This window comes from Heterocephalus glaber, unplaced genomic scaffold (assembly GCF_053883595.1).
Source record: "Heterocephalus glaber isolate CG9 unplaced genomic scaffold, H.glaber_assembly_v1.0 deba00001720, whole genome shotgun sequence".
Classification (NCBI taxonomy): domain Eukaryota; kingdom Metazoa; phylum Chordata; class Mammalia; order Rodentia; family Bathyergidae; genus Heterocephalus; species Heterocephalus glaber.
Window position 1 is genome coordinate 7,606,874 of NW_028258433.1, and position 25,738 is coordinate 7,632,611.

The 25,738-nt window shown below is 31.1% G+C and overlaps 1 protein-coding gene across 7 annotated transcripts in view; it reads left to right on the plus strand.

The window, feature by feature from the left end:
- Nucleotides 1–25,738, plus strand: part of Nbea (neurobeachin) — a 702,149-nt gene that overhangs the window by 210,973 nt on the left and 465,438 nt on the right. For all 7 annotated transcript variants that reach the window (XM_004854743.3, XM_087199596.1, XM_013075842.3 and 4 more), the window contains 9 exons: nucleotides 3,274–3,355; nucleotides 3,586–3,709; nucleotides 4,616–4,808; nucleotides 6,419–7,435; nucleotides 9,175–9,392; nucleotides 11,450–11,603; nucleotides 18,995–19,175; nucleotides 22,053–22,183; nucleotides 24,745–24,852. In XM_004854743.3, coding sequence (XP_004854800.1) covers nucleotides 3,274–3,355; nucleotides 3,586–3,709; nucleotides 4,616–4,808; nucleotides 6,419–7,435; nucleotides 9,175–9,392; nucleotides 11,450–11,603; nucleotides 18,995–19,175; nucleotides 22,053–22,183; nucleotides 24,745–24,852 — 2,208 coding nt within the window. The remainder of the gene's footprint in view (nucleotides 1–3,273; nucleotides 3,356–3,585; nucleotides 3,710–4,615; nucleotides 4,809–6,418; nucleotides 7,436–9,174; nucleotides 9,393–11,449; nucleotides 11,604–18,994; nucleotides 19,176–22,052; nucleotides 22,184–24,744; nucleotides 24,853–25,738) is intronic.

Consider the following 25,738-nt stretch of genomic DNA (forward strand, 5'->3'; position numbering starts at 1 on the left):
TTTGGGAAAATTACCTGAACACCAGCAGAGTTTTAAAGTAAAGTACACCTTTAGGAAGATATATAATAAAATACAAAAATAAAGAACTACTGTATGTCAAACCTGTGGTATTGATAATGATGTTTTAGAGTAAAACATAAAATAATAAATTATATTATTTAGCAAAGTCTTTTGAAGTGCCATTAGGATGAATACATGGTGATCTTTAAAACTCTTAAATTGGTAAGATGTGTGCCTTAGTTACTTTCTTGTTGCTGAGACGTGATACTCGACACCCACAGCTTAAAGGAGGAAGGGTTTATTTTGGCTCACAGTTTGTAGAAGTTTCAGTCCACAGTTGCTGGCTCCAAGTCAGAGAAGCATGGCACGGGAGGCTCTTGATGGCTTGGCAGATAGGAACCAGAAAGAGTGAAGGGGAATCTGAGAAAAGATAAACCCTTCTAGGCAATGCCCCCGGTGACACACTTCTTCCCACCAAATCCCACTTCCTAACAATAGGCACCTGTAATCTAGACAAGCTACAAAGCTCCATTGTGAGCACATGAGGCTTTGGGGGACATTTTAGATCTAAACCATTACAATGGTTATGTAATACATAAAAAATGTAAAATGTAAATTTAAAGGTAAGATTTATATTAAAATGTAAAACCAGATTTTAGCATTATATGTCAGATAACATTATAAGTTGCTGCTTATGCCTAAAGTCTTTCTCTTAACATAAATTTTATTTATAAAATAAAATTTAAATGTATAATGCTGGGCTCAGGTGTATATCCAAATACCACAATTAAGTTACCTTTATGCCTAGAATTCACTGTTTCTCTACCCTAGCCAATGTAATCACCACTAGTCACATGTGGTTGTTAAACTATGAAAATATGGGCTGGAAATGTTAAATACACACTGGATTTCATGTCAGTATCTGGCTGTGAACTCTCCATAATGTTTTGGTTTTAGTGAGGAGCAGGATTTTAACTTCCTGTAATGTCTTGATCAATTCCAGTCACACTTTCAGGACCCATTTTGATTGAGTCTTTGTATCATTTCATTAAGTTGTATCTTCATTCAACTCTCTTGTACCTTATTATTTTGCTCCCCTCTTTTTAAACTCATAGATTTTTAATGACAGTGCACCATATTTTATTGCTTAATAGAGCCATGCATTTATGCCTGTCTCCACAACATTAATTAAATTGATGCTAGAAATGTAGTTCTACTTTAGCAACTAACACTGAACAATTAGTGGAATGTAAGCATATAACTTGTTCTTAGTAAATGCATGCTGAGCTGAGTTCTAAATATATTTTTATAATTAAAAATAATTTTATATTTGAGTATGTTACAGTTTTTAGAGCATTTTATATAGAGAGCCTTATTTAATTTTCCTAGCACTTTTATTAGATAGGCAAAGCAATCATTGCCTCATTGTGTAAATAAAAAGACAACAGCATCAAAAGCTCTTGATGTTTTGAGGTAAATTTTATTTCCAGTGTAATGTGATTTCTTCTCTTAGGGTAGAGAAAGTTTTGACTATTCTCTATCATATGGGAATATGGCCTGGTTTTTACCCAGCTTGTTTGTAATTACTTTTAATCTTTTATTTGTGATGAGAATACTTTGGGATCCTGTCCATTGGGCTGTAGATAAACACCAAGACCTTTAGTTCATCATCCTGTGATAGATGGGTTTCGAAGAATCCATCATATCAGCTACGATGGATTACTAGTTCATGTTTGGAAAGTTCCATTCAGAAAAATTTGGACACTGCTTTTAACAACAGAATATTTCATTTTCAACAAAAGTGTGGAAGTATAGGGAATAGGAATGATTGTACTTGATATTTATCATTTAAGTAATTAATGGTAGGCTAGTTTTTATTTCAAGTCAATATCTTTTGAAATGCATTCCTAATATAACTATGTAAATTTTATACCATTTTAATCTAAGCAGAAAGGTAAGAAAAGTACCAATTCTAGTCCTTTTCTGATTAGAAGAGATTATCCTGGTGTCTTAATTTAGTTTCTCCATTGCCAACTATTAAAATGTAGATATGTACATAAATATGTACATGTGTAAATACCAAATAGTTTCTCCATTGTGAAAAAGTAAAAGTGTAAATAAGGTTCAAAACGTATAATTGATAATGTGAAATTGGAAGAAAAGGTCTAGAGGAGTAGGGGAAGTGGGAGAGGTAGGGGAAAGGAAAAAAGGGAAAAGAAAAAATATGAGAAAAGGAAAAAAATGGAAACAAAGTCTTTGTAAATAGGGAAGGGTAGAGGGGGTGAAGGGAGGGCAGGGGAATGGGGAAAAAATGAGAACCAAGATACATCATGTAAAGGTACAAGATCCCAGTGATGAATGTAACTGTACTGTACACCTAAAATGTACCAATAAACTTTATGAAAAAAATATAGATATCTACAACTGGTTTCTAAACATTTACAGTTTCCCCCAGGTTTTTGATATGACTTAGATTGAACTGTTTTTAAAGTATAATGCAGAGCCTAAAGTGAAAAATAAAATGGAAATTAAGTCTCTCATATTGAGTGATGTCTTTAATAAATACAGCCACACTAGATTTACTTGCATGTATGTTTAAGACTAAAGATAAACGTCAGTTAAGGCCTGGAAAATAATTAACAGTATATAAATTTGGTTATACACTCTCTCCTTTAACAAATATTTATTGAATACTGGTGCTAAACACTGGAATGTAGCACAAAAGATGATGCGCAAAATCTTGCACTTCTTGAGTCTGCATTTTAATGAAAAATTAGTAAATATTTTAGAATTCCTTCTTTACTTGGCCAAATTATGTCATTTTTTGTTATTTGAAAGAAATAAATAACAATGAGCCACATTTTAAGGAAGAATTTTTCCTTCTCATACTTTCATTTTTTAAGTAAGGACCTAGGCTCAGGCATTATTTTCTTGTTTACTTATTTTAATTTTTTTTCCTAATAATGACACAAAGAATTAAATGTTTACATTTCACATCATAGATGTATTAAAGATGTACACTAAAAAGAATTTCAAACAATATATTTATGACTACTTAATTATTCTTTCCTTTTATAGAGTCTGGTTTTTGTTTTTAACAAAATTTGAGGAATGTACACTTAAATAGCTTAAAAGTGTGAAATTCATTAGAAAGATGCTTTAGAAGAGCTGTTTCTCTTGATTTTAACGGAATGGAGGTTTTGGGGGGTAGATTCTTTATACATTATGATATAAATTTTTTTGTAAATGAAGTTCAAAATATTTGTCTTTCAGATCTTGACTGAGCAAGTGTGTACTCAAGTTGTACACAAACCACATCCTGAGCCAGATTCTACAGTGAAAATTCAGAATCCCAGTGAGCAAATGGCAGTTCTTTATTGTTATGTAGTAGTTACATGGCAACATATGAAACTAAGAACATGTTTTCTAATTATTTAAATCATTATGGTATTTATCTAGTTCTTGACATAATTCATCATAGTGCTAAGTATTTAATTGAAAATTAGTAAATGTGGTACGTATCTTAATTGGAGTTGCAATACAGTTAAAACTCCTTAAATCAAGTTTGTTTTTGTTTGTTTACAGTGATTCTTAAAGTGGTGGCAACTTTGTTAAAAAACTCTACACCAAGTGCAGAACTGATGGAAGTTCGTCGTTTATTTTTATCAGATATGATAAAACTTTTCAGTAATAGCCGTGAAAATAGAAGGTAAACTTTTGAATACTACAGTAGAACTTTTATTCTACAAGTAATTTTTTTGCTCTTTGTAACTTTCAATCTCTTTCAAATAAGAAAATTTTAAATCTTTCTCATATTGAAAAATATTCAATCCTTAGAAAATGCATTATATATTTCTTTGATATATTTTATATTCCTTATGCTTTATTTTCTATGTTTTAATTAAGTATATTTTAATTACATACATAAATATACATATACACAATCCTGTACTGAAGTGCCTTGTGATACCTCTTTATTACCAGCCATACCTTCAGTTGTAATTGTGCTGCATTCATCTATATATATCTATTGTATCATTTGTCTTTTGACTGATTGTTGTCATACTTTTTTTTTTTTTTTTTTTTTTGTGGTACTGGGGATTGAACTCAGGACCCTGCACTTGTGAGGCAGGCACGGTGCCACTGAGCTAAATCTCCAGCCCTGTTGTCATACATTTTAAAACTGGTGAGGAAGGACATGAAGAACAGTCTGAGGCATGAAGTCTTATCGATGGTTATTTCTTGAGCATTTACTTTAACAAGTATTGTCTATTGTTCATAAAACACTAAGCTGCTTGTGATAGTCTTAGTGCATAATCATAGTATAATCCAATGAAGACAACCATAAAATATTGATTAATCTATGATGTATTAAGTGTACTGTGTGTACTGAAGGTGATAAGAATGTAGAAAAAACTGAACTGGATTATCTAGAAAATGATTCTGAATAATAATTAGGATTTTTCCAGAAGAGAAATGAAAGTTATAGAATGTGTAGAATAATTTTTACACCTCACATTACTTAACTTAGATCATAGTTTCACTATTGTACTCAAATTTCAAAATAGTAAATTCTAATTTTAGTATTTTTAATAAAATCTTTTTTCGTCCTTAGATGTCTACTGCAGTGTTCAGTGTGGCAGGATTGGATGTTTTCTCTTGGCTACATTAATCCTAAAAATTCTGAGGAGCAGAAGATCACTGAGATGGTCTACAATATCTTCCGAATTCTTTTGTATCATGCAATAAAATATGAATGGGGAGGCTGGAGAGTCTGGGTGGATACACTTTCCATAGCCCATTCCAAGGTAAAAAGGGATTTAATATTTTACATCAAGTTCAGCCTTGAATTAAAAGGCTATAAACTCTCATCTGGTGCCATCTTGTGGATAGTGTAGATTATTGCAGGTTCCTTTATCTGATTTTTTTTGTCTGTTTATAGCCGATGTGAGAAATTGATTCTGAGCCAATTGTTCTTTTAACTAAAACTTGCATAATTTTTATAAGAATATTCATGAAATGCTCTTAGAATATATTTTAAGACTTTTTAAAGTGTTGAAAATTGTTTAATAATTGAATCGCAAAAGCAATTGAATTATTCAGTGATATTTTAAATTGTATTATCATCTTTATTTTTAATCCTAAAACTCTGCCTGTGCTTTGAATATTTGATCTTTGGTAAAGTGAAGTGAATTAAAATAAACTAGTTCATACATATTAGAGCCTGGAAATTCAAAGTTAGGATTTCTCTCCGTGTGATATCGTAGAGGAAGCTTAGGTTTCTGAAGTTTGGCTTTTAATCCAGTTATGTCATAATTGAGTTTTGTGATTTTAAGAAATTCATTTAGCGCTTTTAACAAGGCTTGGAAAATATATTTTAAGAGAATATTAAATATTTTAAGCTTTATGATCTGTATTGCCTCTGATGCAGCTGCTTATCTCCCCTATATAGTTTGAAAGCAGCATCATTATATTCTAAAAAGTATGTTACCAAATAAATAAATAAATAAGCATTATTATATTCCAAAAAGTATTAGTTACCAAAACTGATGACACACAAATAAGGCTTATGGACCATAGGTTGCATAATCCCCACTTTTGGGACTCACTTTTTTCTATAAATGAAAGGATTTTTATATTATGGTAATAAAGGTCAACCTAAAATTCTGTTAGCCTATCACTTAAATATTAATATCATCTGTACCTCTAAGCAAGGAATTTGAACTTTCCCAAAAAAATTTTAGCAGAGCTTTTATATCCATTGTAAATATAAATGTTGTAATATATTGCGATTGTACATTTGTTACAGTTTTAATTATTTTGAAAATAGCAAAGAAAAAGACATTACAAGTCTTGGTACAAAGAATATGTCTTGATTGTTCCTAAATAATCCTATGTGAAACTATCACATTCAAAGTATCCTATTTAGATAAAACTGTGATTTAGTAGTTTATGAATATTTATATATAGATTTATTGCTTTGTGTGAATTAATTTAAACAAGTGTTTTAGGTATATATATGAAGACTGGATTGTGAAAACTAACATAATAATATTTTGGATATTATATATTATTAGCTGCCAGTTCCTCTGTTAAGCCTAAATAAATGTATAAGAATTAACTGTCCTATTAGATGGGACATCACTGAAATACTTAAACAAAAAGAATCTTTAATATTGCTAGTTTTTCCTGTATGTTTTTGACCAAATCATATAATAAATCATATGTAGTTATACTTCGTTATTTTCAATACTTAATAAAACCAAACACTTGTTTTAGGATCCAGATGTGCTAATTTGAAATCTTACTCTTCCTGGTACTCTTGCAGCTATCATTGACATAATTTTATTTGTGTTATTTATGTGTTTCTTCTTGACTTACACAAAATGCCTCATTGTTGTCTTTACTTATTCCCAAGGTCACTTACGAAGCGCATAAGGAATACCTAGCCAAAATGTATGAAGAATATCAAAGACAAGAGGAAGAAAACATTAAAAAGGGAAAAAAGGGGAATGTGAGCACCATCTCAGGACTTTCATCACAGGCAACAGGAGCAAAAGGAGGAATGGAAATCCGAGAGATAGAAGATCTTTCCCAAAGCCAGAGCCCCGAAAGTGAGACAGATTACCCTGTTAGCACGGACACGCAGGATTTGCTCATGTCAACAAAAGTGTCAGATGATATTCTTGGAAATTCAGATAGACCTGGAAGTGGTGTACATGTGGAAGTGCATGATCTTCTAGTTGATATAAAGGCAGAAAAAGTGGAAGCAACAGAAGTAAAGCTGGATGATATGGATTTATCACCAGAGACTTTAGTGGGTGGAGAGAATGGCACTCTTGTGGAGGTAGAATCTTTGTTGGATAATGTATACAGTGCTGCTGTTGAGAAACTACAGAACAATGTACATGGAAGTGTTGATATCATTAAAAAAAATGAGGATAAGGATAATGGTCCATTAATAACATTAGCAGATGACAAAGAGGAACTTTCCAGTAGTAGTACATCATTTCTCTTTGAGAAAATACCCAAACAGGAGGAGAAACTCCTTCCTGAACTTTCTAGCAATCACATCATTCCAAATATTCAGGACACACAAGTGCATCTTGGTGTTACTGATGATCTTGGATTGCTTGCTCACATGACTGGGAGCGTAGACTTAACTTGTACATCAAGTATAATAGAGGAAAAAGAGTTCAAAATCCATACAACTTCTGATGGAATGAACAGTATATCTGAAAGAGACTTACCATCATCAGCTAAGGGGTTAGAATATGCTGAAATGACTACTACAACTCTAGAAACTGAGTCTTCTGGTAGCAAAATTGTACCAAATATTGATGCAGGAAGTATAATTTCAGATACTGAGAGATCTGATGATGGCAAAGAATCGGGAAAAGAAATCCGAAAAATCCAGACCACTGCAACAACACAAGTAAGTTATATATGAGTTCTAGAAATAAACAAGAAATGTATTGAATAGATAATGAATTGTTAGCAGCAAAGCAGAAATAATTTACCTGTGTCACCATGTTTTGTATTTTTTATGATAGTAATTGATAAAATTGAGTAGTGTGATATATATGAAATTAAAAATGTCTGGATTATATATCCAATTTTGTCACACTTCTCTCTGTGTAACTTTGTTTAACTTCTGTGGATCTAAGATCCTCAACAAGTTGTTGTATTGCAGTAGAATATGACCTTTAAGATGTCTACCAGTTCCAACATTTTGTAACTGCATTTACACATTTCATACTTAAGATCTTCATTCTGAATACTTACTTTATTTTAACCTTTAAAGCTTAAGGCCCAATTTTGTTCTGTGGATTATAGAAGAGGGAACTTGCAGTCCAGATTGAACTGATAAATGAAGGGGAAGGGAAAAGGGAACTATTATTTATCAAGTGCATACTATATTTCAGGCACTGTGCAACGTATTTTTAGATTTAATCTTCACAACAATCCTGTGAGGTAGGTACATGGCTGAGAAAACTTGAAATTATTATCAGTGAGGATTTTCTTTACAACTGTGTGATAGGAATTTGTTATGAAAAAATTGAAGATCCTTAGGCCTGGTTATTAGGAAGTGTTAGTGTTGCTGTTTTGTCCTCAATAGAATAAAGCTAAAAATGTGATATTTTCTAATAGAGATTTTAATTGTTGAATTTTGTATTGTTACTACTTTCTTGTTTTCTGGGCTAAATAATATGTTATGATTAAGAGGTTAAGAAATTATGCTTAATACTTTTACCCTTGTTGATCTGGACTTTGTTTTCCTCTAGATTTTCTACTTGCCATTTAATGTTATTGAAGATAAATTTAATTTGTTTCCATTGCAGTTACGTTGTAAAGACTAAACCATGCTTTACGGTGTCTGTACTCCAATAAGAATCCCTGATAATATACTCTTTGTGTGGGAAAGGTATATTTACTTTGTCCATTTTTGAGGCAGTTGTACCCACTGATAATTGGCATGGATGGGCATATTGAATTAGGTATGGATTTAAAACAAAGGAAAACATGGTGTATTGCGTATTGAAGATAGTAATTACTAGACATGCCTGTTTTTCTTTGGGAGTTCATAGGCATTTTGTCTTGTTTTCTAACTTAGCAAATGCATATACTTAATTGAAGTATTGTGAGTGAAACAGACTTTGGAGTTAAATTCAATATATTTAAGTAACGTTTCCTGTGTTTGTAGTTACAATAAATTGATGACATATATTCAGTATACTTCATTTTGTGCATGCTCACTTCCTAAGGAAGTCATTTGTGTAAGTCTAAAGCACAGAGCCTATAACAGGACAAAGAGAATCTGGTTTTCAGTGTAAACTGCTGTCTCAACCTTGGATATCTGATTACTTTAACTAGTTTCTGCAATATAACAATAGGCACTGTTAGACGTTTCAGCCTCAAAAGAGGTTCCTGTGCAAGAATCTACAGGTAAATAATATATTAAAGATATATTAACCTATTCAAGTCACATATAAAGAACTTCATTCACTTTATTACATCTATTTTGTTTTCTTTTTGGTACTGGGGATTGAACTCGGGTCCTTGTGCTTGCGAGACAGGTGGCGGAATCACTGAGCTAAATCCCCGGCCCCTATTTTCATTTTTAAATCAGCAATATCTTTTGTACTTCACAAAAGTTTACCTTTTCTTTTTCAGGCTGTTCAGGGTCGGTCTATCACACAACAAGACCGAGATCTGAGAGTTGATTTAGGATTTCGAGGAATGCCTATGACTGAGGAACAGCGTCGCCAGTTCAGCCCAGGTCCCCGGACAACAATGTTTCGAATTCCTGAATTTAAATGGTCTCCAATGCATCAACGGCTTCTCACTGATTTGCTCTTTGCTTTAGAAACAGATGTACATGTCTGGAGAAGGTAGAACTATTTCTTTTTTATAAATAAGACTATTTTCACTTAAGAAAATTAATGTTTTTATTAACTGGTATTAACTCGTTTATAAGTGATTTATGTCATTGAATAAAACCCACAAATTAAGTTTATTAAAAATAGTTAAACATTTAAATAGTTAAACATTTGACAGATAAATATTTTTATAAGGGTTACAAGGCCTAGGGATTAATAGGTATGCAACAACTTAGGCTGAAGACAAGCCAAAATTTTAAATCTGAAATTGCTTGTTTTATATCAAAAATGATTTATATATCAACTTTGATTTATATTTCTGTATCCTTTCCTGTTAAAATCCGTACCTTGTACTAAATTTATTCTTGGTATCAATATTATGACATATAATACTAAAATAAAATCTCAAATCACATCATGACACATGTTTTAAAGCCTATAATGTTTAAGCCATTAATGGATATCAGCTCAAATATAATTACTTAACTAATCTACATGAATTACATCATTACCTTTTTAAATTTTCAATTTAATTTTCTAATAGCAAATTATGAGAAATGGATTGTTCATATGTACATATATGTAAATTAGGAAATTGATAGCTATAAGTAATAATTCAACCATCAGCAATTTACCTCTGTGACATTCTCAGGTCTGGAGCTGGCTTCTTGGCTTCTCCTCATTTTCCTTTTAGGATTCAGGGTGACTGCTTAGCTCCCAGCATCAATTCAACATATGAAATTTGGTCACGTTAAAAGAGCAGTCTCCTTCCATCTTCCTCTTTTTTTCCTTTTTACTCTCTTTTATTTTTTTTTTTCATTTTCCTTTTCATCTCATCTACTTTTTTCCTCTTGAAAGAAGTCCTCTAAGAAATTTCTGCCTTACAATCCAGCAGGATCATTTGTGCATTTCTAAATCAATCACCAGCAGTAGGAATGGGATTATAATAATGACTGGCATGTATCGACCAATATTGGTTAGTAATGCAGTACCTGAGGTGAGGACAGCCTTTCTTGTGTCCAAAACAGCTTGATAATGAATCAAAATCTACAGTGTTTCAGCAGGGAAGAATTCAGGACTATTGTTAAAGCACTCAATAGAGTCTGCCACTGGAAATTTTTACTTTTGATTTTATTTGATCAATTTGTTTTTAGGCTACTCATTTTTATTGCTAATGTTGTTATAGGCTAATTTACCAAGGGATGATAACTAAGGAAATTAAATACCTTGAAATATGTTACTGTTAACATGCAGATCAATATATGGAGATAAATAATGTAATTTACTAATTGTAATGTAAGTAGCCCTGAGTCAGTGATACTCAGCTTTCCTTCCATCAAAATACTGTGTCTTTGTTTTCTTTCATGGATACTTATGAAATTCCCCAAACAGGATTTCATATAATCTAAAAAGAAATATAAGCTAGCTCATTTTTAGAGCAGAGGAAATTACCTTGAAATCCAGTAAATAATATTTTCAGACTAAAAAATTGAGAATCATTGACTTAGATTGACCATAGGGTAATCTCTTTTTTCATTTTTTTCTACTAGAAAACTTCATATTTTTTATCGACACCAGCAAAGCAGTGTATGTCTTTCTGCATCTATATTACATATGTTGTGTAAGAAAACCATATTGCTGACCTACCTTAAGATCTTTTTTCTTTTTAACTCAATTGAGTTCTCAATTTTAATCAAGTTGTTTATACTCACCTGTCATGTCACCAGTGTGACCAACAGTATACATTTTCAGTCATGTGACATATTTAAGTTTCCTGAAAGTTGAAAGATTTCAGTTAACTATTTGGTTGTTTTACCTTTCAACAACAACAAAAAAACTACCAGACTTAGTTAAAATAAGTATAAAATTCTGCAGAGATGGATATTTAATTTTGGGTAATAAGATATTTCAATTGAAAATTGTTTTCTGATAACTCCATTTTAAATTTGTCTATCATCTCAGTATTCTATAATTAGTTTTTACTTTAAAAATGTTGTTATTTTAAATAAAGTAAACCTCTTATTCTTAAACCAAGGAAATGTTCATTTGTGTGTTTTTTTCTATTTTAGCCATTCTACAAAATCTGTGATGGATTTTGTCAATAGCAATGAAAATATTATTTTTGTACATAACACAATTCACCTCATTTCCCAAATGGTAGACAACATCATCATTGCTTGTGGAGGAATTCTACCTTTGCTGTCTGCTGCTACATCACCAACTGTAAGTAGTTTGCCTCCATCTAGTGGTTATATTTTATAATTACATGAATTGAGCATTTCGCTAGTGCCAAATACTATTATTAGAAGGTCGATTTTAACAAAATTTCTCACCTGGAAACTTTTTAACTATTTGAATTTATTTATTTATAAATGTTGGGTTCCAGATATGCATGTTTACAAAAATATTTCTCAACTAATTTTGATGAGTAGTTGGAGAAGTGCCATAATTATAAATGATTTAGCTTTATATTTTATATAGTGTATATTTATACTCTGTATATATTCTATCTGTCATATATGTCCTATCTGTCTATATTCTGTCTTACAATAAGCTATTTAAATTCTTATGTAACATTTTTATCTGACTTTATTTACTGGTTCAACATTTATTCTATTTGATTATATATAAAACCATGAAATGTATTACTATGATAAATTTGAAAAGCATTTAATGCCAGTTATGTATGCCATTTGAAAAATAATAAATCAGTACTGTATTAACTTTATATTTTAGTTTTGATTTTAAAAATATTTTTGATTCAAGGCTTGGGATTTATCTTGAGTGGTACAGAACGTCTTCTTGATTTGTATTTGTTAGGTCCCATGTTTGATACTGAACACTGAAAAGAAACAGGACTTCATAGCTATTTTCTCAGAGATGAAAGAATATAGAACTCTGCTTCCCATGAAGCCTGTGTTCTTATTCCCATGTAGCCTGTGTTCTTATTGCCATCCTTAAGCCCAGAAAGAAACCTGCAGTTTTATTAAGATGTCTGTAGCTTGGTGATGCAATGTTTCTAAATTAATCTCTGAATTTACTTTGTGATTGATAAGCCTCTTCTACATAACTTCCTTCTCACTATCTTTTTGTCAATGCCACTACCATTAAAGGAGCATTGAAACTTAAATTATTAGCAGCAACAGATTATATACTTCACACATCTTCCCCAGCCATATATACTTGTATTTCATCCATAAGCTTATTCCACATGTCTACAAAAGACACAAAGTCTTACTTTTGGAGGGAGTACAACACAAGGGGTTATTTTTAAGGGCTTAATGGAATTAGCAGCTAGGTCAAGAAAATTGGGCCAGGAAAAATAACATAAATAGTTGATGTATGATGAATGCAGGTATCCTGAGATTTGTATAGTATCACTTCTCTGTGATATGTTTTTTTCTTCTGGTAAATTATACAAAATATTTGATAAAATTTTAAACATACATTTTAATATTGAGATAGGGAGGTGGGCTTTTTTCTTTTGGGTTTTGTTTTATGGTATATACTTTAAAATACATATTGAATGTTTTAAAATTTGTACAGAATAAAATGATATTTATATAAAATAGTTAGACAATAAATCATTAAAATTTGCATAGGATTCACATATTTACTATATAGTCTCCCAAATTTTAAAAGCAAAAGAATTTTGTCAAGATGAAAAAAAATTAAATAATATAAATTATAAATATTATTTATATATTATTTCACCACTCAAATTTGTTGATTTTTAAATAAGGAATATAAAGTAAAGATACTGACATTTTAAACTTTGACTCCAAAAATTATTACCTGTGCAATTTTGACCCTGTAATGTGGAATTTGAAACTAGTGATTGGCTTAAACTGTTCTCAACAGGTTGGAAATTCATTTAACTGAAGAAAGTTTATTGTCTCTGCCACTATATTTCTGTCATTTTAGTCCATTAACTGATTGTACCTATGCCTGGCTGTACAACATATCTGATTTTATGCTTTTTGAATAAACTGCTTCCTTAAAAGAAACAGGCAGAACCTTTCTCACACTTTGTATCTGATAGAGCCATGGTGGGTACTGACTACTGAGTGTGTGTGTATTTTGATTATACAATATTCTTGCTGAAAGTCGTACTATAACAGAGAGAAAAAGTTAGGGTAGAGAAGGTTGAATAAAGAAAGAAAGTAGAACAGAAAATATGGGCTTTTTGAAGTTAGATTTAAAATGTAAAAAGTCAGAAGAGAATTTTGGAAGAGATAAGAGGAAAAAGAAACACTGGCAACATACAGATTACCAAAGGGATATATTATTTTGTAAATACCATTAGAATTTCAGTTCTAGATATATAAAGACAGATAGAAACATTTTGAAGTTAATGTTTGAGTGTTGTGATCGTTTTGTATTAAGTATGTGGAGTTTTTCAAAATGTTCATATGTTATGTGATGATATGCATCTTATAAATCAGAGAAATGATACCTGTGGTAGTCGGCAAATTTTTTGTACATGGGTTGTAAATATTTTAGGTTTTGTGGGCTGTAGAGTGTCTGTTCCACCTACTTAATTCTGCTATTGTAGTGTAAAAATAATCATAGTACATAAACAAATGGCATGTGTGTGTTTCAATAAAACTTTGTTTTTAAAAATAGGCAGAGAAATAGATTTGAACACTGACACAGGACATAAGCTTCTCAAAAAGTACAAATGCCATGGTTTACTGTCATAGTGTGAGAACTTTATTACTTATTGCTAATCATTGAAAACTCAATAGAATTTAAATTCATTCTTTTCTATTAAATAAGAACTTAAGTGTGACTTACCATTTACTAAAGTTTAATGTTTAAAATAATTTCACTTAACATTCTTGTTTTCTTTTCTTTTTTTTTTTTTTGTACCAGGGATTGAACTCAGGACCTTGCACTTGCGAGGCCGGTGCAGTGCCACTGAGCTAAATCCCTGACCCTCACTGAACATTCTTGTCATTATAGTCTCTTAGAAGATGTAACTTTCTACAGTTAGTAGCACTCATTTTTTGTCATTGAATATTTCTAACGTTGAACTGTATTAAATTTTAAAAAGTAGAATGCTAAGTTTTCTTTCTGTGCCCCATTTTTTGAAAAATGACCTAAAACAAATTCAGAAATATGTCTTTACATTTCTCAGAATAAGTGTGGACCCCAGATGATTGACTGCTTTTTAAAGGCAAACTCAAAAATGACCTTTTTTGAAATCGTGATTTAATGGAAGATGTTTGGGCTTTAGCATAAAACACACTTGCATTCTGAACTGTGCTCCACCATTTACTAGATACTACCTTTACCTTGATTTCATTTGCTGAAAGGGATTAATAATACTTACCCTTCAGGGAGTTTGTGAAAATTAAGTTTGGTCATATGTGTAAAGTACACTAAATAGAGAACCCTTTTAATCAAAGGTTTTCTTTCATTGAGTTCCCTTTGGAACTATTTAGTTCCTTTTGGATCTACTTGTATCAGGATAGAATAGTCTTAATAAGCCTAGTATATTCAAAATGCTGAAACTAAACAAAATTTAAGATAAATTTAGTTATTATAGATGATCTGTTTTGATAGTAAAAGGCTGAAGTGGCATAAGCTTTGTCTGGTATTTCCATGGGTTGGGCCATAGAAGTGGTCTATTTTTTTTCCCCTGGAACCTTATATTAATATGACAGTTTGTACTAGGGATAATATTTGTGTATTGCTGTTGCAGTATCATCATCCTTAAAGACAATTTTGAACTATTTGATATTACTTGTGAAGAGATATTTTAATGGAAACTTAAAGAACAAATAGTATCGTTCTACATTGCTAATATTAATAGTGAACACTCTGAACTTAGTATTCTTGAAGAAGCAACACTTCACTGTGGTTTCACTTTATTGTGCCTAGATTATTTAAAATCATATATAGCAGAAAATATAAATTACAAAAATAGCTTTAAATTTCTAAAGTAAAACAATAATTTTAACTTCAATACACTGGAAAAAAATAGACCACTTAATGTATAGTTTTACCCATCTGTAGTTTGGGGAAGGAACATTATGTTTGGGGTTTTTTGTTTGTTTGTTTTTTGAGTTAATGTGTCCAGGACTGGCCAGTGGAATCCTCTCATTTATTCTCTACACTGTACACTGTTCAAGTTGCTCATGATGACAACGGAGAATTGGAGAAAAAAAAGAATGAAGCAAAGAACATGGTTTAACTGCAAATTGCATAATCACTGTGACTTTAAGTTCACCATTTTGGTGAAGCATCCACAACACTGAATGTTTACAATTTAATTCACAGTCATATGTGGTTTAATTTTGTCCGTCCCAGAAAAAGCAAACAAACTGACATTTTTGGTTCTCCGAGTAATGTCATAATCCTAAGAAGGAATCCAAAAATAATGGGAAAGTTTTAATTTTAGGTAATTATTTTAAATTATCAGGGTGTATAGTTAATATATTTGAAAAAATTAGTTAAGTATATTTTTGGTTTTGCTCTTGCTTATCTCTTAGAACTGATCACACTGCAGTATTCTTAGGATGCTTTTGTACATTTTCCAGTGAATGTACCATGGAAATAGCATATTTTCAAATTTATAATTACATATATTTGTTGTCAAAAATCAGACAGTAGGAATGGTTGCTACTAATTGTGAAAATTCCAGTGACTTCTTTTCTGGCATGGAAAGATGGTTTCTAAGCTGTAATAACTTAAATATTTTCATTTTGATATATAGCGAGGGTTCTGAATGAGGAAACAAATTATAATATGACTTTCTTATAGAAAGTTCTAGAAGGTTGGTAAAAATAGTTAACCTCCCTAAATTATTTCTACTCAAATCACTACCAAATTAGGGCTTTTGCAGGGGCATTATATTAGTTCATTTGTTAAAATGTTTCATTAATCATCTAATGGGAAAAGATATTTGTTTTGTAAAAGAAAATTCGCATATTTTCTATTATATGAACTATACATAGATATATTATTTGGGCTGAGTTATTCAAAGAAAAACTAAATTTAAGCATAAATATTTCATATTTAATCTTAATCATGTAATTTATAAAATGAATATCTTTCTGGAAAATTTGCTTTTAATAATTAATCAAATATGATTTTAAAATATATTATTTTGTGTTTCAATTTTACATTGTATTTTTATTTAATTTTAATAATTTCTTTTTCTTGTACTTTTTTGGTCTGTTGTCTGTTTTGTCTAATGCATGTCCAGGGTTCTAAGGTTAGTATTACTTCTGCAGTAATTTTTAGGTTTTTTGTTTTAAATTTTATTTTTACTTATTTATGAAATTTTGACTTGGTTATATTTTGAGTTTCCATATCATCTTTAATATTAAGGACTATCTTTTATATATTTTAAAGAATCATTAAAATATTTATATTTCTAATGCATTGATGAATTACTATTTTATTATTAACAATAATAACTAAACTATTGAATATAATGAAAACAATATATTGCAGTCATTTGTACAATCCCATTTAACTAATTCCAATTAAAGGAAATAGGATGATATATCTGGTATTTTAAAAATTTAATAACAAATATGAATGATCTTTACTTTTAAACCCTATTTAAAAATCTTATAAGATGCTTATATAACACTTCATTATATTTATGAATTATTTTTATATATAACATAATAAGAATTCTCTTTTAGGTTATTTGTATGTTAAGAATGACATTTACTGTAAGGTTTAATTTTTTAGTAAGAAATAGGTATTCAATTACACGCTCAATTTAGAAATTCTGTTTATAATTTTGCTGACAATTCACTCATTTCAAAATGAAAGCCCATTTTGAAAGTTAAAGCTGTAGACCCCAAAACAACTTGTAAATAATACCACTAGCAAATAAAGGGAGATAGATATAATTTCAGTTATTCAAAATGAATAAAAATTTCTTTGATGACACGTCTCTACACGTACTAACTTGTAATAATTTTAAAGTATTTCAGAATGTTTGATAGCATTAAGCAATGGCCACATCTTCCATTCAGTTGTAGAAAACTTAAGTTGAAATAGGTTTAAAATGGAAGTTTTGCTCTTTTTTTATAAAATATTGCATCATGGTCATAGATTCTTAATTTGTGGTGCCATGTATTCATTTTGTATATGCTATGCTACATGTCCAAACTGTATTTGAAATATTATATATCCATGAAATGTTACCATGTAAAGAATTAGTGTTTAAAAATGCAAGGAATAAATTAATTTTTAGGCTGTGGATATTGCATTGGCATAGTGTAAATAATCCATAATCAATAATTAAAAATCTTTTTCTATGTCTAAGCTCAATTTGGAGAGAATGGTTTTAATCCTATTTTGATGGTAAATGGAAGGAAAAAAGGTTGTAACATTTCATACTTTATTTTAAATGAGATTTAGTTATATAGTAGCTACCTATTAGCTTAGAAGAAATGACCCATCTCATATTAAGAATTTTTTAGTATACCCCCCATCACTGTTTTTCCTTGACATTTTTATATTAATGTTCCTGCTCCTTCCAGACAGGAAGAAGTTTAGGTAAAATGATGTATATAAATAATGTCAAAACAGAACATTAAATATGAACAGAAATCTATTACATATGCTTGCATTCTAGTTGAATTTATCATTTTGGTTAAGAGGTAAGATTAATCAGTATGGATAGTGTGGCCATTTTAAGCAGTAGTATTTATAAAATTTATAGTAAAATTTTTATTTATAAAGCATTTTGTACTTTGCTTTGTTAGGTGTGGCAGACCACCACATTGATTATGCAGAGGTCTTTGGTAGTTAGGCATTGAGAAAATGAAATTTAATAAGGAACTCAAACATTAAAAAGTTTTATAGTACACAATGGAAATTAAAATAAGAAATGTTGCCATTGCTTATAAAACTCCAAAGTTCTGCATTTTAAGAAGTAGAATACTTTGGAGCATTCCCTCTGAAAGCATGAAATTAGATTTTATCCCAGGCAATATTTAAGTACAAGTATAGCTTCCAATCTAGAATGCTACTGATTCTTCTTATTGCTAGTGTTTTATAGGTTGTAATTTAAATCTCTAGAGGAATTAATGATGCTCTTGATTATTTTTACCCAAGAGTTTTATTGTGCATATGAATTCCTAGTGGTTTCAGTTTATTCTAAAATGGATAAGAAATTATACATTCCAGTTTGACAGCCATCTCATCTTGATGCCAAATGAAATCAAATCACCATTTATCTTTCCTATTTGTCATTACACATATATAGGAAAAGAAAGGCATAGCCTTTTACAAATTAGAATAAAGATATTAGGAAAGACATGTCAATTTTATAAATTTTTTAAGTAAGAAAAGCAAGCTAGTATACAAACATATGTGTAGTTACCTCTAAATATCTCTGTGGAATGATCTTAAGTTAAAATATAATTTTGTTTTTACAACTAATGATATTTAAAATCAGTATTTATTTTATAACGGTCTTTTTCTTTATTCAAAGATAATTGATAGGTAAACTAAATTTTTGATAATCGGGATTAGTTTTTCATTTATTACATGTATTAAACTTCTGTTTTACTTGTAGTGCTTATTATATTGCTTATATTTCCTAATTTTAAACAAAGTTTAACTCTTCTACTTTTTTACAGACGGAATTGGAAAATATTGAAGTGACACAAGGAATGTCAGCAGAGACAGCAGTTACTTTCCTCAGTCGACTGATGGCCATGGTTGATGTACTTGTGTTTGCCAGCTCTCTAAATTTTAGTGAGATTGAAGCTGAAAAAAACATGTCTTCTGGAGGTTTAATGCGACAGTGCCTAAGACTAGGTAAGTCTGTTAAGAGTAACAGTACATTTTACTATTAGAGATTACTTTTGTGCAGCTCTGTAGTATGTAAGTATTGGTGTAAGTTGCTGATTATGCAACCTAGTTGTCTTCTAATTTTTCAGAATTAAATTCACATTAGAGATTAATGGAATTGGCAACTTTTAATCATTTATGACTTGAAATACCATCACATATGTTAGTTTAGATTTAAGACCTGGAGGCAACCTAGGGAGGCAGAAAGAATTAATAGCACAATGAGTGCAGCAGCAGGTCCAACGTTCTGAGTAGACAGGGCAGCTTTTATGCCTAGGGTGGGGCTTAGGCCAGGAAATAGAATGAGGAATGGAATGAGGAAGTTAGCTGGCTTTAAATCTAGAATTGAAGTTAGGCTGCTGGAGGTGGGTATGGGGAGCTTTAAGCCAACATTTCAGTCTTTTGTTATAGAGAAATAGTTTTTTAAAAGTTTTAAAAATTAAGAATAAAATAAATAAAAATTGGGCTTTGTTGGGGACAGGGAAGGGAAGATTGGAAATGGGTGGATCTTCACATTCTTTTGACTACTTTCTGTTGTGTTGGACATCCTTTAGAATTATGTGGGGTTTGTTTGTTCTGTTGTCCACCTTGCATTGTTTAGATGAAATGCCTCATGGTGCTGAACAGGAATGGTCCCACTGGTCCTGGATCTTGCTTAGGTTTTGTGTCTTCTAGGTCCTGTGATAAGCTTTGGTAGATGAGAGAACTGGTCAGTTTTCTTAACCCAGTGGCTATTTCTGTGGGTATGTTAGTAGGGGAATTACAGTAACTGCCATTTTTTGGCAAATATACTCCATGATGAGGACAGGGAAGGATTGGTGTTGGGGTACACGTTGATATTGGGAGATAAATAGGCTAAGGTATATGTCTCTGTCTGCTTGGTGGGCAGGCAGAGACAGGATTGCTGGCCACAAAGGAAAAAAAAAATTCCTGATTGGAAAGGCAACTCCTGAGATGTAGTGAGAAGAGGTGTTGTAAAGTACAGTGTTGGTCCCAGGTATTAAAGAGCTTGACTCACTTTTCTAGGTCATATGCTTATGTTCAAAGAGGCCTCTGTTATAGATTGAATATAGATTGGAGGGTGAGATGTTAGTAAGATCTCATGGGAAGAGCTTAGAGGGCTTTTGAGTAATTAACCACAGGGAAGAGATTGAGATTGTGGGTGGTCTGGAGAAATGGAGGGGTTGAGTGAATATTTTATTTATCTCAGGTGAGATGTCATAATTGACTTGATGAAACTGATAGTTTTTGGAGGTTCTTGATAGTGGTTTGGTTACATTGAGAAGTGTTTTCCTTGAAGGGACTGTTAAGTGTTAGTAAATGTAAAGAAGGCTTTATATGGGCTGGGGATTTAGCTCAGTGGTTCCAGCACATTCTAGAAGGATGAAATTGCCTATTTCAATCTCATTTTTTCACAAAATGAACATATATCCTCAGTAAACATTGCTATACTTATGTTTTTTACCTTTTGTGTTACAAAGAAAATTAAGCATTGAGAACTCAGCACATCTGGATGAGCTCTCCAGTCAAGAATTGTTCTTCCCTCTTTTCACCTTTCTTAAAGGGAAATTTTATTTAATCTCCTTAGATTTTCAAGTAAGCAGAAAGCTTATATTTTTATACCTGCCTTAGAACATCAGCAGGACAGAAGAAAGCAAGGCAGGAGATAGGAAGTTCCTGATATGTGAGCTTTTCACTCGTAATTTTGAAAAGGCACAATAAAAAAATTACCCATTGGTAGTTATAGGAGAGAAGTTTTTGATTCAAGGAAAAAAAAATACACTGAAACTTGCTTATTTTGTCTTTTTAAAAGACAGACAAGTTGAATTATTTCATATTCATTCTAAGGTAGAGATTGACCACTTCGGGATATCTCTGGAAACCAAGAGGTGTAAGTTAATTTCCTGGGTGCCATTATAAACATTTCCATTGGTAGTTAATAGATTGAACTTGTAAAAATTATTTAAATATTTTTTACATATCTGAGTATCTCCTAAACAACATTAATTCAGTTATTCTGAGTTTTTATTTCTAAATATAAGACTTCACTGCTGATTTTAGTTGTATCTTAATAGTATCTAACAGATTTAATTGTTGTATCACCCACAGAAAATTCTTACAAGTGAATAATAAAGCAAACACTTACCGCTTCTTTTGTGTTATTTACTGTTTTAAACACTTTGCATATATTAATTTAATTAATCATTGCAGTAGCCCTCTAAGGGAAAAGTTATGTTTATCCTCAATTTACATATGAGAAAATGATTCAAACTCAGCTGTTCTGATTCAAAAATTGGCAATTGGTAATACTTTACTAATTTTGTAAAATAAGTGAACATATTGAATGCTTTTGACAATGGCTGTAGAGTCACTTGCCATGAAGAAAGGTAGATATTGGGACTTGTGAACTTTAGTGTGCCTGAAATGGGAAGTTATGAAGTGATAGTCACCAAGATAGTGAAATTAAGGGCAGATATCTTGTTATTAAAATTTTTTAATCAAATATGAATTTTAAGTTGTTATAATTTTTTATTAACCTATAGGATTCAGAAATGGGAGAGATGGAGGGAAATGGAATAAGGAAGAATATATTGGAACTTCAGAGTTCCTGTTAATTGTCTGTTTCTTTAGCTGGCTAATAGTATATGGGTATTTTACTTTTATTTTTAGCTACATAGTATATATTTTTATATGCTTTCATTATTGTGTTTCATAATTTTAAAAATATTTATTGACCATTTTAGAAAATAGTAATGGGTGAAGGAAAGGAAATAGGAAAATAAATACACTAACAAATTTTTCAGTGCATCAGAGTCAATGACTTATATTTAATATATGCTTTAGTTTGTTGTGTAGCTGTGAGAAACTGTTTAGAATGCCGACAAAGACAGAGAGACAGGGGAAACAAATCTTCCCATGGAAGCAGTAAACCTCAAGAAGTTCCCCAAAGCGTGACTGCCTCAACAGCATCAAAGGTAATTACCCATATTCTATGTTAATAAATCTGATTTAGCTGAAAAAAATTGTTTCGGTTTATGAGAATAAAGCAACATGGCATGTGTAATCAGACAACTCTAGGCTTCAGTGCTGGCTTCTCTGCTTCATAATTATGTTATCAAGATTATTTAACCTCACTGAGATTTGCATTCTGGGCTTATGGAAGTTACTAATAATTTCCACTTTATAGGGTTCTTACCAGAATTGTATCAGCACATAACAATAAAAAGTCTTCATTATTTCTATTTTTAATAGTTACAAATTTTTCAGAGTTTGATATATGAGTAATGCAGTTTTTAAAGGGATGTGCTTTTGGTGATAGACAGTAGTAATTATCAACACAAATATATTGACCACTAATGAATAAACTGTATAGAATATTTAAAATATACTAGTAATTCTCATTATAAATTGATTCTCTTCATCACATCCTGTTTTATTAGCATGACTTTTAAGGTCCTGGCATGGCTGATGAGCATTTACTTCCCCAGTTGCAGTTTGTATATGAACCCTCCCTCTTGACTGTACTGCTTTAAGCATACTACAGATTTTGTTTAGTAAAAAGAATACCTTTTTGTTTTTAACCTCTTAGACTTTTAACTAAATGTTTATGCTCTTGGTTTTAGCTTAAATTGTACTCTCTTGAGGAGACGTTTTTTTGACATCTTCACTGCCACAGCAGTCTAGGACAGGTTGTTCTGATGTTTTCATAAAACCCAGTTTTGTCTCTTATCATTCACTACACTTGTACTTAGATGTTTAATATTGATACAGTAATATTTTGCTCAGTAAGTGAAATAGAAATTTAATTGATTTTCTGGGTTCAATGTCTTTAACTTCTGTAGTTTTCAAACAGACCAACCAAATATTTATCATATCTATTGATTGTTTTCAGTATTACGTGTCAGAAATCTACTTCGTATTATTTGTATAGACATTAAGTAGACTTGTTGGTTACTAGATTGCATATCCATATCTTTTACATCTTTGTAACTCTGCAGAGCACTGGAGTATTTCATAAAAAAAATACAGTTCTGAGTTGGTGTTCTGGTCTGTCTTTACTGGCTTCATGACCTGAGACAAATTCCTTAGTCTCTGTTCCCTCAGTTTTCCAGTTTTGCTCATTACAAATCTTAACTTATAGCTCAGTTGTATTAAGTAAAAAAATGATGCATAAAAGTGCATAATAATTCCTAGCATACAGTGGACATTCAGTTGACACTGATTCCTTTTCCCTCTCTAGCAGTTAAACACTCAGTTTATACTTAGGAAATCAATCAATCAATCGATCGATTGATCATTATTTTGGGAAGCTTAGATCTCAAAGGTGTATATACTTTCTTTAGTAGATAATAGGGAGCCTTTTGAGATTTTCAAGTCAGTTATTGGGTGTGTGGGTGAAATATGGACTGAAAAGCCCATGAAAGGAAGTTGGTAGTGTTTTAGTTGAGGCAGTTAGTGTCTTGTGTCTTTTTGCAAGAAGTTTGTCAGTGAAAAATGGGTAAATGCTGGATGTGGGAATATTAGATTTGAGTTGTTAACAACACATTTCAGAGCAGGGAATAAATAGACTTGAGTAATAAGGGTTTCTTTCCTTTTTTTTTTTCTTTCCTCCTCATGTTTATGTGTTTCCTATGTGGCATTTTTTAGTGAGATAAAAACATAGTTAATCTTTTTGTATGGTATATAACAAACAAACAGTTCCCTGACACTAAACTGTATGGAGTTGTGTGAGTCACAAACCTTTATGAGACCTCATTTTTATACTGTGGAAAAAAAAAGGGGCCATAATCCAAGCTTTTCCTATCATGTAGTCTTTATAATGGTCAAATTAGGATAATCATTGTAAAATGTAAAATGATATATTTCTAATTTTTTCCATCTGTACTGTAAATAATGTTTGTTAAATCTTTGTGTAGTAAATATGACTAGCCTATTATTTAGATGATCTAGCTGGGTTTTACAAAAGTTAAAATATCATGCGAGATCACAGAGTTGGTAAGTTTTGAATTGTAGTGAAAACCAAATAACTATCAACCTTCAAATACCGTGCTCTTTTAACTACTTTGTGCTACAAAGGAATCAAACATTTTGATTTAGGAGTGAAATGTCATGAGTAAAGCCTGTAGAGAAGTAGAAGTTGGTGTTTTTTCTGTCACAGCAACAAAAAGCACATATCATTTGTATATAGGAATTATATTTGGCACTTTACATATTTTATGAATTTTAGTACACACAATTGTAATGCATTCTATAGGTGGAAAAGTATTAGGTTGATTTTCAGGGAGCTTGGCTCACTAATTTAATTTACTATGTGACTATATTACCTAGAATCTGTAGAGTGCTGTGGTCAATAAATGTTAACTCAGGGATAAGGAAGTAAAAGATGAGGCTACTTCAGAATAAGTTAAACATATTAGAAATGATGTTTCTATGTACTTTTCTGGGAGTTGTTATTTATTTCTATGTAATTTTCTGGGAGTTGTTATTTATTTATAATTTCTTCTTGTTTTATTCACAATTCTGTTTTGTTTTTAAGACTCCCTTGGAAAACGTTCCAGGTAACCTTTCTCCTATTAAGGATCCTGATAGACTTCTTCAGGATGTTGATATCAATCGCCTGCGTGCTGTTGTCTTTCGGGATGTGGTAAGTTGTGTCTATTTGGTTTCTCTGAAAAGAACCTTCCACTGTCATTTGTATAAAGTAATTTAAATTTTATATTGAAACTAAATACCCTGAATTTGTTGTATAATTCTGATTTTAAAATCATTGAGCCTTAGCTTTCTCTGAAAGTTTATTGATGTTACTTTTTAAAAAATGAAATGAAATTCTGATGGAGTAGGGGTAGCTCTGAAAAACTATAATTTACTTTATCTTATATCATCTTTTATTAGTTCTTGCTTCATCTCTACGTACTTTAAGTTTTATTGTTATTCAGTGTTACTGTATTATGGATGAAAGGGTTAGGTCATTAGGTATTGATGGTGATTTTTTTTTCATGTGGATTACTTTTTAAATAATCTGCATGTAAAAATATGGATATCTATGGAAATTTGAACTAGAAATGTAGCTTAATAAAGTTTAGGGGAAAAAAATACAGAAAGATTTTATGGAACCCACCAATCACATGGTCGCTTATTCAAGGTAAGTGAAGCTAAAAGTGGCCTTTCTGTGGACTGTAGAAAAATTGCAGGGCTTTATAACAGATTCAAAATTGATAGCATTTTTAATATAATTGTCTAAATTAGCCACTTTGAATTCTATTTTTTTAATGCTTCAAGAAATGTGTAAGAAAATTTATGCCTGAAATTTATATTTAACAGTGAATTTGGTGGAGTGCTTTGTACTTTAGAAAGTGGTTAAGATATATTTAAGTAATGTGGAATACATACTACATGGTAGAACTATACAGTAGAAAAATTGTCACTCATGTGTATATTCTTATAAATCCCTGGAAAAATTAATGATCGGAAAACATAAAGACAGAAAAATAGGTAGTGGTTATAAAATGTGAACTACAAAGCAACAGACA